Source organism: Mchenga conophoros, linkage group LG11, assembly GCF_057382185.1.
Source record: "Mchenga conophoros isolate Kocher_MC1m ecotype Shallow Benthic linkage group LG11, M_conophoros_male_GT1.1, whole genome shotgun sequence".
NCBI classification, from domain to species: domain Eukaryota; kingdom Metazoa; phylum Chordata; class Actinopteri; order Cichliformes; family Cichlidae; genus Mchenga; species Mchenga conophoros.
In genome coordinates this window covers 29,848,988-29,864,850 of record NC_140536.1, presented here as the reverse complement: position 1 = coordinate 29,864,850, position 15,863 = coordinate 29,848,988, and the positions used below count along the sequence as shown (strand labels likewise).

General features: G+C 40.7%; 1 protein-coding gene across 5 annotated transcripts in view; it reads right to left on the bottom strand.

Moving 5' to 3' along the window:
* fhod3b (formin homology 2 domain containing 3b) overlaps nt 1-15,863 on the bottom strand; it is a 90,913-nt gene that overhangs the window by 64,937 nt on the left and 10,113 nt on the right. For all 5 annotated transcript variants that reach the window (XM_085292380.1, XM_085292381.1, XM_085292382.1 and 2 more), the window contains exon 3: nt 13,628-13,692. In XM_085292380.1, coding sequence (XP_085148506.1) covers nt 13,628-13,692 — 65 coding nt within the window. The remainder of the gene's footprint in view (nt 1-13,627; nt 13,693-15,863) is intronic.

Here is a 15,863-nt window from a genome sequence, read left to right as displayed (position 1 = left end):
CATTAACTCTCTGTTGCCCGTAGATATGTCTGTGATATATTGTCCTATTCTAATATCCAGAGGTAAACTGAGATTTCCAGAAATGAACGATCCCTCTAAGAGGGCCTAAAAAGCCCAGCCTGGCTGTGTGCACAGTCATACACCACATGGCATCTTAGTAGGGGAACATTCCTCCATGTCTTTTTCTCTCCCTCTAAAACCATTTTTCTCGATTTAGAAATGGGGGGGCACAAAAAGCGGTTTAGTGCAAAAATATGGGGCAGCAGATTAATGCAAAATTAAGCCATAAAAACCTGACATATGTGAAATGTCCCAGACTGGGAATGAAAAATCATTTCTCCTATTCAGGAACTTTCCACAGGAAGAAATGCCTGAATTCCACTTAGCCTCATTCTACCATGTGCCAAAGAACAAAAAAGGAAGAAATGGTTGAAAGATTTACCTTCGCCAAAACATTACCATCACGAAATCTCTCTGAGGGGGATAGGAGACAGGTATCTAAAGTATGTCCACAAGGTAAGGTCTTGGAAGGAAGTTGGGCAAAATTCAATCCAAACAGTGTCTTTATAGTACTTTCTTTCCAACTATGCACTACTAAACACCACAAGGGAAAGTGGAGTGAAATGATGTTATGGCTTCAGTATTCAGCATAGCTTACAGGAGATGGGATTGTGTCTTTCTTCCATAAATCACTTCACAGTGACAAGAGGTGGTGCTCTAGTCAGTCAGCCAACCCCCGCAGGGTGACCTCAAGAGGGACAGCTTCCCTCGAGCATGAACCCAAACAAAAAAGAGGGTATGGCAAGATGAAGCCATAAAGGCCTCCGCCAAACCAGTGCTTTCATCCTATAGCAGCTACACAATCAGCATCCTAGAATACAGGCAAATGTAAAGAGAAAGAGAGTGAGGGAGTGTGTGAGTGCATTTGACAGGGGTTGAGAAAGGACCTCTCTGACCCTTAACATGTGTGTAGCTCATCCAGAGGAGGGTGCAGGGCACTCCTGATGAGCCATGCGGGGGAGGGGGGGGGGGGTGTCACCAGGTGGCCCTTAGGGTTAAACAGGATTGACCCCATTTGATCCTGACACCGCTGTCAGAAGCGGATCTATGCTTAGCTTGTCAAAGAAAGCTGAACACTGCGGCGTATCCTTGTTGTAAAACATCCACTAAAGGGTCTATAAAGTTTAGTTTTTCTCTTGGAAAAAATGTTTAAAAGAAACCTCTTGACCATGGAAGACACTGCTATTTCTCTTTGTCGTTTGTGCTTTCTTTGCCTATTCAAAACTGCGTTTCAACAACACCCTTTCATCCACTATCTGTGCATATGATTTTCAATGGAGCCCCAGTGAATGCACGCCAAGTCTGAAAAACAAACCAGTTAAATTTGTTCAAAATGACACGAGAGTCTCTATCTCAGGGCAAGCCAAGGCAAGGAAAACATGGCTGGTTGGCAGGTTAGGGTTAAACACTTCCTCTAAATGCTCAGACACAAAGGTCTCAGATGACAACATATGGCTGGAGTGAGGGTAGCTTTTAATGTCATTTTACGTATTGTAGCTTTTTCTCCAGCCTCAAACTGCTGACTTTGTCACAACTGAAAAATCTCAACACTACAGTATGGTAATGTTAGGTTTAGATATCCAGGCCAAGTTCTACTCTATCATAATAAATTATCAATAATAAATGATTAGTATCATTTTTGGTGGATGTGTTGTTGTATTTTATAAAATAATAATTTAGTGTATGAATAAAATCATGGCCCTTCAAATATACTAGATTAAAAAGAACAATAATGGCGTCATTTTTCATGCCTTTTTTGTTTAAAACAGACCTAAACAACATTGCAAATAGAAGATTATTGAAGTTTATGTTTCTCCATATCACTGTTTCAGATCTATTGGACTACATGAATAGTCTGCCCTGTCTGAGATTTTGTTTTGTTTTTGTTTTGCTCCCTGCTTTTATGTGAGGGCTTCACATGTGACCACTTCCAGTAAATGTGGGATTGGGACGAAAAAGCTACCAATCACAATCAGCATTTCTTCTAGTCGCCCATGTGGCTGGAATCTAGCTGGTCTGATCAGAATGAGATAAATGTGTTTGTGTGTAGAAAAGCATAGCAGACAGCTTTTATAAGACAGGCGGGGTTTGCAGAGATGTAGACAGTAACTTTTTTAGTAAATTTTACGCACAGACAACAGGCATATCAAATATTTTATATGCTAAATGAATCCACCAGTTATTTGTGTGCAGGCACTTAATTATAGATGATTCGAAGCGTGCATAAGCAAGTATGAGTACCTCTTTGTCTAGTATCATGGTGAAAACCTGCAGTTGCATTTTCTTGTGATTGTCGGCTCAAACTTCACCAGTTTTGTTGTAACTGATGTAAAAAAAAAAGTTCAAAAACCTGAAGTGTGTAAATCCAGTGTTACAGTGTCTGTTTTCTCTGTTCACCGACTGTAACTGGTTAACAAAATTAATTTAACCATCAGTTATGAGGCATGCAATCGATCGACCGATGTGCAGGAAACAGTTTTGGAGGTGCTGCTTCTGTCGCTTTGCTGTGTGCTTCCCTCAGCTGGAGCAGTGGAAACTTACAAGGGAGTCTGGGACTCATATGTGGTTCACGAGGCCACATTAGATGTGCAGCTGCAGCATTCTTTGCGTGTCATATTCAACTTAAACTCAAATGATTTGGATTACAAAGTTCCCAAGCATTACTTGCCATTTTTGCCACACTGAGTCACCAGTGGTCTACAACATAAAGTTCATTAATGGGTGGTATACTTCCTGCCTCACAAGACAAGTGATTAAAGCCTGTAGTATAGATGAGAGGCTGACTATCCTTTTCTTTTAAGTTGACTGCAGTGATTGCATTTTAATGGACTCACGAGTATCTGTGGTGCAGCAGTGAAATGTGTGCCAGATCCTGCTAGCATATCATCATGTCCACAAAACAGGTGGCTAAGAGTACACGTTATTTATACCTGCCAATAAACATGTGGCAGAATCACAGTTGATGTTTGCCAGCAGACCCTCTGGATTTGATGCCGTCCTTTTATCGTACACTTAAAAATAGACCAAAATAGAATCAAAACACATTCCTTTTCGTCAGTTGCAGTTTTTACTGACATGTGTGACTTGTCTGATTGGCTAGTGCTCTTTGCTTGGTTAGAGTTACTGAGCTAATCAGAGTAGAGGCAAAATACAGGTAGGTCAAAAAACACATACGCTGCCAAAGTGTCAAACACTGGCTGAAAGCAGAAAAAATGTGTTAGTATGCTTTGCCAACCTAAGCAAAGTGTTTTTTGTTTTTCCCCCCACATGAATATTTTGGTAAATGTATCTACCCAACAAGGTAACCGATAGCCCTCTGAGATTTACTAAGATCAGACTGAAAATTTCCCCCCATTTGCTGCTTGGGAGGTGTTATTTTCAGCCTTTGCTCTGCATGTTTTCATACAAGTACACAAGATGACCGTGCATCAGAAAACTGCTGATTGAGATTATAGTTGGTGGTGGTGTTTAACTGGCACATACGAATCATGATAATGCAATCGATTTTTATTTAACAAACAGATGTTAGCATAATGTGTCCACCCTCTGTGTTTGCGTGTGTCTCGGAAGAGAAAATTCAGAGTGAAACCCTACACGGCTTCATTTAGCTTTTGTGTTGAACCTTGCTAATACAAAAGGCATTCATAATAGTAGAGAACAGACAGAGAGAGCTGCCACTGATGTCATTCAATTCTGAGGTCCAGACACTGGGAGAGATTCAAACATTTTTCATATTCCCAAACACAGAGATTAAAGGCTTACATTCAGGCTTTTATCTTATAAACAAGAAGTCTATGCAAAATATTTAAGTGCTTTGTGCGCTCAATGATCCTTAAGTGACCACTGACAAAACCACCATACAACACATATGAGTAGATCTAAATGGATCAGAACAATGTCTGACATGCTCACTGAAAGATGAGCCTCAACTTTACACAGCTTTAACCACAGCAATGATGTAAACATGGCTCGCTTTCCTCACAGCATCAAGAAACATTACTTATGGGTTACACCAATTGAGATTTTCACTCCTCTTTACGACGCAGTCTAAGCAAAAGCAGACAATGTTTCTTTTGCTCTCACCGCAGAGGAAGATTGGGTAAGTTGTTTGTTTAAGTGTAATTATTATTATTATTTTTTCACACAAAAATTTATTGTTAAATTTAAGAACAGTATCCGCTTCCAAATTACCTCAGCTCCACCATGCTTCCTCACGATAAAGGGATTTTTATATACCTGTCGCTGACCAGTGAACGCAGCGTGCATTTTAGCGTCGACCTCTCTTGTAACCTGCAGTTCAGATGGAACCATCCTGAACATGCCTGAACCGCCTAAGTAGGCTTTTGGCTCAAATTCACACAAGACATTGGGGCCTTTCTCTCGCTTCTCTATCTATGGTTCTTTTCTTCTGCTCTGAAGAATGCAACAAAGGTTGTCCAGTCTTCTCTTGCTGAGGCCACTCTGAGTGTTCCCCTTAAGAGCCATGGGTGGGCTGCAAGAGGAGATTCTCCTGATGCTTGAGCTCTTTTTTATTTTTTTTTCTAACTGGGGTCTCCAGTGGACAGTTTTCTGCTTCAGATGTAGCCTTAAACAAAAGCCAAGTAAGAACACTGTGGTTGCTTCAGTGATTGATGCAAACATTACACAGTTGCTACATTACCGACAATGTCCTCCACTGTCATTCTTTAGATAACCGTAATACCCGTTATATGTATTTGTTCACACATTGTTGAAAAGGCTGAAGCTCCCATTTATTTTTTTACATTTTACAAAACTCTTGAGTGCCACCCCCACTGCTTTGTTCAAACTAACGTGAGCAGAAAATATAGATATTATGTTTCATTAAAGATTCTACAACACAAATATTCCTTATCCCAGTTATGGGCTGCGATTGAGCTTACATCAGCTCTAAAAATAACGACTGCACTTGCTGCTTGGCCTTGGACGTGTTTGAAGATGATAAAGAGAAACAGATACCCGTTGTTAGCTGTGAAGGCACAGTTAATATTGGATCGATATATGGTCTGCAATATCCACAATAATTCCACAGCTGCGTATCATGCCTGCACTCTGGGTGGAGGTCGATACTTTGGAGAACACGAACACAAGCGGATAGCTTTCAAATCATTAACACATCACCGCAAAACGCAGCATACTTTGTGCCTTTGCCAAATAACTTGCGGTGAATATTCCTGGAGTTTCTTTTGGAAAGCAGCCAGTTACCACAGCACAAGGTGGAGGCTGCAGGTGTTCCAGAGCTAGATAACAGTTAAGAGTCCTGCAGAGATAAAAAAAAAAAAAAAAAATGGACATTCCTAATCTGTTTTACACTAAGAAATCAAATAGCTATTGCTTACCTGATACAAATTCATACAAAATGTGTCAGAGAGATGCAAAGGGAGAATTAGCTGGAAGAATCTACAACTTTCCCACAGAACAAAGTAGCCCTATACAATGGCAAAGATTTGAAGTGGGAAGGATTCAGATTAGGTGACAGTCCAGCACTTCTCCACAACAGGAGAACAAATCTCCACCAGTTTCGTGAGTGGCGAAAAGATCACCGTCACATCCCTTCCTGCTTAGTCCTAAAGAGGTAGTATAAATCTTTATTTTTCCAGCTGATGTCAGCCTTAAGACCGAATCAATCTCAGCACATGGATGTTAGAAAATCCAATAATTCCCCCTTCAAAGCAAAACAGCAATGGTAAACTAATTCAGAGCCAGCCAGCTGTGGCAACAGTACTTGATCCAAGGTGAGAGAAGAAATAACAACACTGAATGAGTGACAGTTACTGTAACGACAAACAGGCTCTTAAGCATTCCTCATATTCTCCTGATGGATGCAGAGAGAAAGAGACATTTCCTTACAAAGAAGCGGACATCAAAGCTGAGGGAAACAAAAGGAGCCAGCGTGACATGTGAAGGAGGATGTGTGATGAATTGCATGGCCCACTAGGATTTGGCTGAAGGCCAGTGGGGTACTGAGTTAAAGGTCAGGTCTTTTTTTTTCTTTTTTCTTTCTTTCTAGTCAAGACTGGCACTCAGATTCTCCTTGCCGATACAGTATGACCATAACCCCAAACTCAGATCTCAAATATGACAAAGATGATAAATTAAAGACAACCTGAAAGTTCAGAGGTATAAAATACAAGGATGCATGCATCGGTTCAGTGTATGGGGGCATATTTAGAATATCAAACCCATAAAGCAAATAAAAAAAATCAGTAGCAGATTAAAATCTGCACCTGTCAGCTTAATGAATTTAACCTAAGAGACAAAAATACTTCAACTTTTTGTAATTGTCACTTAACAGTTTAAGTCAGTTCTGGGATGAGCGATGCGCTGCCTAGATGCTAAAAAGGACAACTGTAACTACTGTTCTTTCTTTAATTTATCATTTCCATTTCTGTTGGGAAAAAAAAAACATTAACTGAAGAACCTTCATAAAGTTGTTAGGAAACATTTTTCAATAATTAGCTTTTCTAACTCCTTTCAAAGAACAAGCAGTCGTTCCAAATAATCAAGGAAACAACGACCAGAATTCCACAATGAATCTAAGGCATCAGATTTCTGTCTAAAGCGGCCTGATAAAACAAACTCGGATCATTTTAAACACCCAGATGTTCAATATTACTTCAGTATTACTTGCACAGTTTCAGCACCTGCACATGTAGAAGTGAGCAGCTATCAGGCGTTTCAGGTTTCTGCCTAGGATACGGACACTCTTTCAGCTAACACTGCGCTTGATGTAGATCTCTCTTGAATCTACATCAAGGGAGGAACTACCCTTCTTGCGAATGGGTATTTAGTGACAAGTGAAGTTCCCCCTTCCCCAACTATTAGAAATCAATGTTTGCTCTACAGGAGTAGTAAGTACTGATGACCTTCACCAAATTAATGTGATACTGAAGAATTCTTTCAATTCCTGTCCCATTAGGCTGGTTATGTTATCTCCAGATTTTTAGAAAAAACACCTCTGTGGGTACTGAGATTCATGGCGATTGTGACTTATGACAGAAATCTGACGCCAAACAAATAGTTAAGAAACATAGCAACCAACAGAATGCAACATTTCACTCAGCTCTTCTTTGTCCTCCATTCAAGGAGGACAGATGGAGAGTAAAGACACCTAAAATCTCAACTCTAAACCCAAAATAGATTCCTGCAAAGACATCAATAAACATTTCTGCGCATACAGCAATTAAATGCAGGGTTTATGCACAAAAACAACAACAAAAAAAGACTCCTCCCACCAGCTTCAGCTGTTTAAAAAACTGTGGTTACCGAGGTTATACACCTGTCCACTTCAACAGTCTCACAGCAGTGGTGGTCTGGTTCGCATAGCATCCACTCTTAGCTCTCCAACATACATGCCGTAATGTGCATCTTGGACAAACTATATTCTCTTATAACCTGCAAAAGTTTCACCTATCAGTCATCTGATTTTGCTACAAAAGTCTGGGCAGCTGTAAGAAGTGAAGGGGGAAGAGTAAAACAGAGAATTTACAGCACTGAAACATCCCTTCTTATCCACAGGGACAATGTTTAGTCCCCTGGTCAGGCTGCACACTCAGCCTTCTCTGGCAGTCCTGTAAACACAGCAGGAAAAAAACACTCCGCTCGTGGATGAAAATGTAGACAGCGAGCTTCTTTTCTGGATGGGTGAGGAGCAGCGCTGAGGGGCCTTACAACTGGAAACAGATGGTTTCTTAATATGTGCATACCTTTGGATGAGTGTGTGTGCGAGTGAATGCGAACAGATGAGGGCGCTTATGTGAATTGATGTAGTAGTCTATTTGTGCAATATGTGAAGCAAATCTACAGCAGAGCAATTAACTCTAATCCCGTTAAATAGATTTTTATATATATGGAACATTTTTGTATTTTAGGGGCGACGACAGAGGGACGTAACGCAAAATGAATGGAAACACTGAGCTGCACTGTTGCACGTAAACGCCACATTAACCTAAGCCATGTTGTTATCTCACTGCATGTGGCTGTTGGGCTCACGGCCAAACAGAAAGAACATTTAAAAAAGCAGAATGAGTCAAAGTGTGAGATGAGCCTTCCAGTGATCTCGTGTTACTATCAGCTATGATTTGAACAGCAAGACCCATTCCCCTCACTTTTCTTGTTTGCTGCCTCAGATTTCTCTTCTTTGGCACAGCGTTGTTTAGGTTGGCCTCCTGGGGAGACTCTGAGACCATGATCCCATTTTGGAGTCCCACGTGCCATGTGATATGCATGTTTTTAATTATTCTCCTCTTGCCTGGCACTCCCCTGCCTCAAATGTGGCTTGTTATTGGATTTTATTGCTTTGATTTGACTCCAAAGTGTGGTGACTCCAACCCTGGGGATTTTCTCTATGTACATACAGCCATCTAAATATGCATCGTGACAGACATGAAGGATTAAAATGGTGATAACAATCAAATAGGAAATTCAAATAAATATTTTTAACTTGGAAAATAAATCCCTTGTTTCCTTACAAAATTGTAGCAAAAACTTCATGCAGATCCTAAGTTTTTAATAACCAAGTTAACTACTGGAGTTACTTTTATGTGTGTGGACAAAAAGTGCAGATCGCTAAGTACATATCTGGCAGGGTGTCTGGAAAAAACAGACACTGTGGCTGGGAGCAACACGAAAACCCACAGGTGATCTTATCATTTTAAGCTATTGTGCTGACATCACCCATTCACCCACACAATAATAGATTAATTAGACAAACAAACATGTAAAGAGCCCAAGCTCTTAATGTGCACTGTTAGTTGCCAGGAACTAATCTTCCAGCATGGTGTGCAGAGGGATAATTGAAGAAAATTTACAGCTCATAGTCTTCCACTTTAACGACCACAGAGTTTTCAGTTGTGAACCTGAAGATCAAAACTACCAATTTGACAAAATTATAGCTTTAAGAGAAAACACAAGTCAACAACGAGCGGTCACAATGATTCATGCCCTGAGCCCGGATTATAAGAGGTTGTAAAAGACAAGGCAGATAATCCAGCGAGAATGTGTCGCCTCTGATTACAGCTGCCACTCTTCAGCTGGGATCAGTGTGTTGACAGATGAACCTGCTCTCAAAGGGAAATATCAACAAACTTGAGCTTTGAAATGTATGATTTCGACCTCTGACAATAGAAGGCATTTGCTAATAAGAAAGAAAAAGCTTTGCACTACCCTAACTTGTGATGGCTCTCTATGGGTATTACAGTGACAACATAATTTGCAGACTGCAGCTGACAGATTTACCACATCAGATATTTAGCTTTGCATAAATCACACGATTTGGCACAGGAGCAAGCTCTGATCATATACACTTACCTGACAGTTTGTTAGGTACACCTCTTCAACTCCTCAGTAAAACAAGTATTAGCCAATCACATTCTAGCATTTCAATAGATGTAGGCATCGTAGAGTTGACCTGCTGACGATTAAACACAGTATCAGAATGGGGAAAAAAGGTGATCTGAGAGACTTTGAAGATGGGATGGTTGTTGATGCCAAAGGGGTTGATATGAGTATTTCAGAAACTGCTGATCTACTGGGATTTTCCACATAACAATCTCTAGGATTTATAGAGAATGGTCTAAAAAGAGAAAATGGAAAAACAAAAAGGCATTTGAAAATGCCTTGTTGCTACCCTGAAGTTAGAGGGGAATGGCCTAGACCAGCGGTCACCAACCTTTTTTGCGCCACGGACCGATTTGTGCCCAACAATATTTTCACGGACCGGCCTTTAAGGTGTCGCGGATAAATACAACAAAATAAAACTAGTACCGGTACCGAAAAAAAGAAGATTTATTCATAACACATGTGAAAAGACCCAGGAAAACAGAGTTAACGATAAAAACGATAACAAAATAACGCTAAAAACCGATATAAACCCTGAAAAGCATACATTTCACACCCGAGTCTCAACTCTCACGGCCCGGTACCAAATGACTCGGCCCGTGGCCCGGGGGTTGGGGATCGCTGGCCTAGACTACTTTGATAGCTGATAGGAATGAGAGAGTAAGTCAATTAACAACTCATTGTAACCGCGCACGAGACATTGAACCTTGAAGGAGATCCAGACAGAAATCAGCTTCTGCTGTAACATTCAGAGTTACAGCAGAAGCTGAGCATGAAAACAGGGATTAAGCCTGGCTTCCATCAATGTTTCAGGTTGGTGTTGTGGTGTAATGGCATTTGGGATATTTTCTTGGAACACATTTTGCATTATTAAACCACACAGTCTACCCGAGTATCATTGCTAACCACGATTATACTTTTACGACTACAGTGTGCCCATCTTCTGATGGCTGCTTCGAACAAATGACCTCCACAGTTCCCAGTTTTCACTTCAATCCATGTCATGGATGTGCAATCGACAAATTTGCAGCAACTGTGTGTGTGATGCCATCATAACAATAAGATAGACAAATCTCTCTCTGAGAAATGTTTTCAGCCTCTTGTTGAATCAGTAAAGAAGAATTAAGGCAACTTCGAAGGCAAAAGCGGGCCCATCGCAGCCCACTGAGTCTATATCCACATATGATTCCACAGAAAGCTATTTTGGAATTTTTACTTTGTGAGAACTGCTAATGATTACAAAGCACATGTGACATTTGTTAATTCTTAACTTGGTATCCCTATTAAAACATTCTGCGGCTCACACTAATACATCTGTCTGTCTTCAGCCTCTTCATGCCATGACAACACAGCAACTCCCGCAGCTTCAGAAACAAAACTGCACTTAAAAAGAGGACTGGCAGACAACAGGAAAATAATCACGAGATTGCTTTAATCAGGCCCTCAATACCACATCTAGTTCACCAACAACAATAACAGCCTAAAGATCTAAACAGACCGGGCCCGACGCTAACGCACTGAGAGGGACAAGCTGAGGTTATTGTCTAAATCCCGAGCTGCTATGCTGGTCCTACAAAATGCAAACAAAGCTCAAACTATAACTTCTACGGGTTATCCAAAGACAAAAAATGAATCAAATGAAACCTTATGACATAAATACAAATACCTAAACAGCTTCAGACTGCCTCCACATAGTGCTCTGGATCTTTTATAGTGAGATATCCATTCCACTGTTATTCATTACATTCATCATTGCCGAGCACTGTTTATGGCCTCTAAGCTCCAGGAAGGCTCATACTAACAAGCCAATCTAGTCAAACAGTCACCTGAACACCATAAAAGTGAACACAAGTCATTTAGGCTTCATTTATCGTAAATGTTAGCGATTATAAAACAGCTCAAGATAATGAAAATACGCTTAGCTAAAACATAGTTTAGTGCCAGGTAGGTACTTTTAGCACACAAAGAAACCAGATGATCTCACTTTGTGATTACAACAGCAGCGGATTAGTAAAAAGCAGTTTAATAAACCATTAACTCCTTGGGTGAAGCATTTCCTTCCTCCCCTCTGTTGCACAGATTTCTGTCTTGACATATGCATGTGAGTGCTAATGACTATGATTAAGGAAGCCCGGATTAGGTCTCGCTGTGGTTCATGACACATACACACAGACAGACAAATAGAAAGCTGCCCCTGTGATGAGTACATTTGGAGAAAGCCAAAAAACCCAGATAACGTAAACAAGGCAATGTACGGCTTAATTCAAACTTGAAATACACGCAACGTGTTTTCCACAAAATAGTGCTAAATGATACCGATTAGAATACACACCGCTGTAACCAACTCATCACTCATGTTCATGAAGGGGGCCTCTAGGATAAACAGAATATCTTAACGACGTGGGTGTACTATTCTAGCACACAATCTTAAGTGTGCTTAAGTGTGCAAAAAAGAAAAAGAAAATCCAGAGCTTTAGACAATCTTAGTGTTAAAGCTACTTTAATGCCTCCGTACATCTATTACTGGCTCTTGTACAAACATATTTTATTACAACAGAGTGCAGCTTTCTTTTTATTTTATTGCACGTGATTATTGATTATATGCAGACAAAAGAATGTGGCCAGCTAAAGAACAAAGTCACTGAAATTTATAGGCATTTTAGAGAAATACTCTATCCGTTAATACAGAGCAAGGGCAAAGCCTGAAGTATAGCACGCCATTTGTGCTTGGGAAACTAATGAATTATGTACTACACATAACAAGAAAATCACCCAGTAATTCTGTACTCATGGGGCTACGAGGTAAGCTCACTAGTCAGATAAAATTAGGCTCAAATGTCTGGACAATTTACAGTAACAGTGACCACCTCAGCTTGAGGAAATAAATCAGCTAACCACCCAGGCATTCACCGAGGGAGACTGGAGAGGGGCAACAGGTGGCTGTCAACTTAGAGAGAAAGAGGGTCATCATCCACTTAGAGAAGAGCAGCAAGTCTGTCGGTCACTCCCCAGGCTCCACTAAGCTAAGCCAAGCACCAGCAGGAGGAGAGAAGAAAGCCAGTTCAGTTGTGAGTTGTGTTCAGCCAAATATTCACAAGTACGGCCACGTTAAACGTGTGACATGTTACATCAAGCACTGATTAGAAATGACTTTTGGTTATCCACTGTTATTAAATCAGTATCGTTAACAACAAGAATTTAACGATGCATAACATATGATAGGTCTACTGTATCAATTACATAATTACAGTGTAAAACACATGAAAGAGAAATCCTTTTTTTGCAATCAACATGTGCAAACTTGAGTTAATCAGGTTGGAGGAAAAGCTGTGTTTCTCCGTTGTCTCATCAGTCCCTGAACGAGCAATTTTCCCAACCTTTCCATTATCATCAGCAGGTACAATAAACAACCAAGAAGGACCCTCAGATAGTTCTCTCATCATAGTGACCTCATTCAAATGAAAAATGTCTGTGTCTTTGGTTCACTTGTACTGCAAGCAGCCAAATATAAAATCTGACAATTTACAGCCTAATAGCCTTTGCAGACCTTGGGTTATTTTTGCACTTGATGCCTGCAGAGGAGGCATGTGTTCCTCCGAATGACATTACCGACAGCCTCAATGCTCTACTGGAAAATGACTTCTTAAAAGCATGTGGAGTAATTTATTGTATTAAAAATATTAAAAAAAAAAGGTAACAAAACAGATAAAACCTTGTTGGTTTAATCTTTCCATAAAGATGTGGAAAAATAAAGTAGCTAAATCTAAATCAGAGAGTACAATGCAGTTAGTAAAAGATTAGCCATCCTCAGTTTAATCAAAAGGCTTTTTGTGTGTGAGCGTATGGGTCGGCACACATGCCATGTGCATGCATGTTTGCATATGTTTTCACTCAGCTCTATGCTGGTTCCCTCACATTACTCAAAGATACCAGGAGGCCCAATTAAACAAAGTGACAGAACCCAGTAAGTCCAAAAACATAAAATGTTTTCAGGGTTTGCTCCGTGCCAGTGCTCTGTGTTCGTACTGTTGCTGAAACGGTGCTGTCACTTGGCTTTTTTCCACAAGTGCTGCTGTGCAACTTTTACAAGGATCTACATAAAATAATCAACTGGTGACAGAGCTAATTAAAGCTGATGTAGTCAGAAGGAGACAAATTATAGAGGGAAATGTGACAAATGCAGAGTTTGGAGCACAGTTTTATTACTCACCGATGCACGCGTGAACTCTGACTGATAGCTGCGTTCGAAGAATGATGCCGTGTTTCTTTCCTCGTCTACAAAGACAAAAGACAAACGGAGATAAAGCAACATGTCAGAAGGTATTGGACCATTGTGATCATTTCAATTTTCATGTGCGTGCCAGACATAGGTGCACATGTTGACAGGATAATGGAGCTGAAACGCTGTTGTTAAATGGTGCAAAATGATCTTCGAGCCTTTTTCAACAAGTTATTCTGTTCCGTTTCAGGCAACATTTGCAGTTTGAACACAGCAGGAAGCAGATCAGGGAAAAGGTCTTCATCAATGAAAATGAAGGATGGGAGCAACTCTGAGGTCAGCTCCACCCCCTGCGTTAATGGAGATATGCCAAGACCCTGTCAGCATCCTGTCAAGAGCTCACAATGTGCGAATGAAAATCAAAAACAAAGAAGACAACAATGCCCCTGAATGCTATTCAGTCCTGATAGTGAATGTGAGAACAGTTTAGATCCCTCAAAAGTTAATTCTCTAGTGTCTGTGAACAGACACTGAAGTTTGCAAAAGTTCAACTCTCAATACTTTGCTGCTCCCATACTCGGTGTGTGGTACTCCCAGACCTAATCATTTAACAGTTTTTAATTACTTTCATTTTAAAAATAAAAAAATTATAAAGTAGGTTGGTTGATCACTGTTTTGCTTGAGGTTAGATCCTTCATTGGGCCTTTAACCTCCCAACTACCTAAAGAAACACACAAACAAACCTAGCAGGCCAAATGTAGACAAGAGCACAGCAGGTAGAGTTGCGCAACACCCCCCTACCCTCCCTTCCTAATTTGGCTCACTGACAAATGGGCTTTTATGCTGGCTGCATAGAGTTTGTGTGATTGTTCTGACCGGCGCAGTGCCAGCAGCAGACTGTCACTTTCAAACCGTCGGGCGTGAGCGGCTCTGACAGAAAGAGAAAAAACTGTATCGGTGCAGAAGGCACTTCCTACTGCTGCTTCGCCACATACAAACAGACCCAGACAGACTGACACACTGACATTTTTCCTGCCCCAACCAGTCAGCGGGAGGCCGAGCTGATACGCGCACAAGCGCGTGACATGACAGGGGAAGTCTGCTTATCCTCACTGTTTATCAAATATAATATCCCGCAACAGGCAGAGGCGACACAGGAGCAACATCTGTCAACAGGGCCCTTCGCTGCGAGATGAGACGGCAAACAGGAAATTTATCCCTTGTGATGCTGTTGAGGCAAATCGGTAACTAGACCCATTTTGTCACGAATGTCTGCTTTCTCTCCGCTTAGATGCAACAGTATCCCTGTGCTTAACCAAGACCTGAGGCTACACAGGCCAACGTGCTCATTATCAAATTAAACAAACGTGCATGGAATATAAGTGAGGTTTTCAGACCCCGACCCCCACCACCACCAATTAAACATGAAAATTGAACACTCCTGCAGACAGTGCTGCAGGCCTATAAAAGATGGAGCTCAAACCTTCTTAAACAATGAAAACTATAAAGAATGTCAGCTAAATAACAAATTGGGGGCATGCTGGTATATAATAGTGAGCCATGAAAATCTTGTGAGCCAAATTAACCTTGATTCATAATATACATGAAGCTTCTGAAATAGGTGAATCACTGAATTACTACTTTTTATAATATCACAAAAGGACTGAATGCAATCTAAACCACTTACTTCCTACTTATGTCATACTTCCTGACCATTACACAAGTCAAATGGTCAAAAGTAGAGCACTTGATAATAGATTAAATGAAAACATATGGACATTGTTATTTAGTATGAACATTTATAAAAAGTAGTGGGCATTTCAAGGCACCAACCAAATGCTCATCATCATCAATTTCTCTATCAAACATAGCAAACAGGAATGCAGCTGCAGAAAGTTAACAACTGTACCCGACAAAAAAAATAAATAAATAAAAATTTAAAAAATAAAACCTTACGTTCCCCATCTTGATTGCCCCTTTACTGCCCCGTTGTACAGCACCTCATAAAGCTCGGGCTTAATCCTCATACAGAGCAGCAGCAACTGGACCGGTGGATGCCTGCCAGCTCAATGCTCTCTGGCTTTATCTAAGGGAGCATTACTGGCCCTGTTTATAAAACATCACAAAATGTGTACCCACAGAAAGTGAACACACATACTTGGAATACAGTAAAGCCAGTACTTCCCCCTCAAAGACCAATTAATGCCAGACAAGAAGGCCCCGCTGA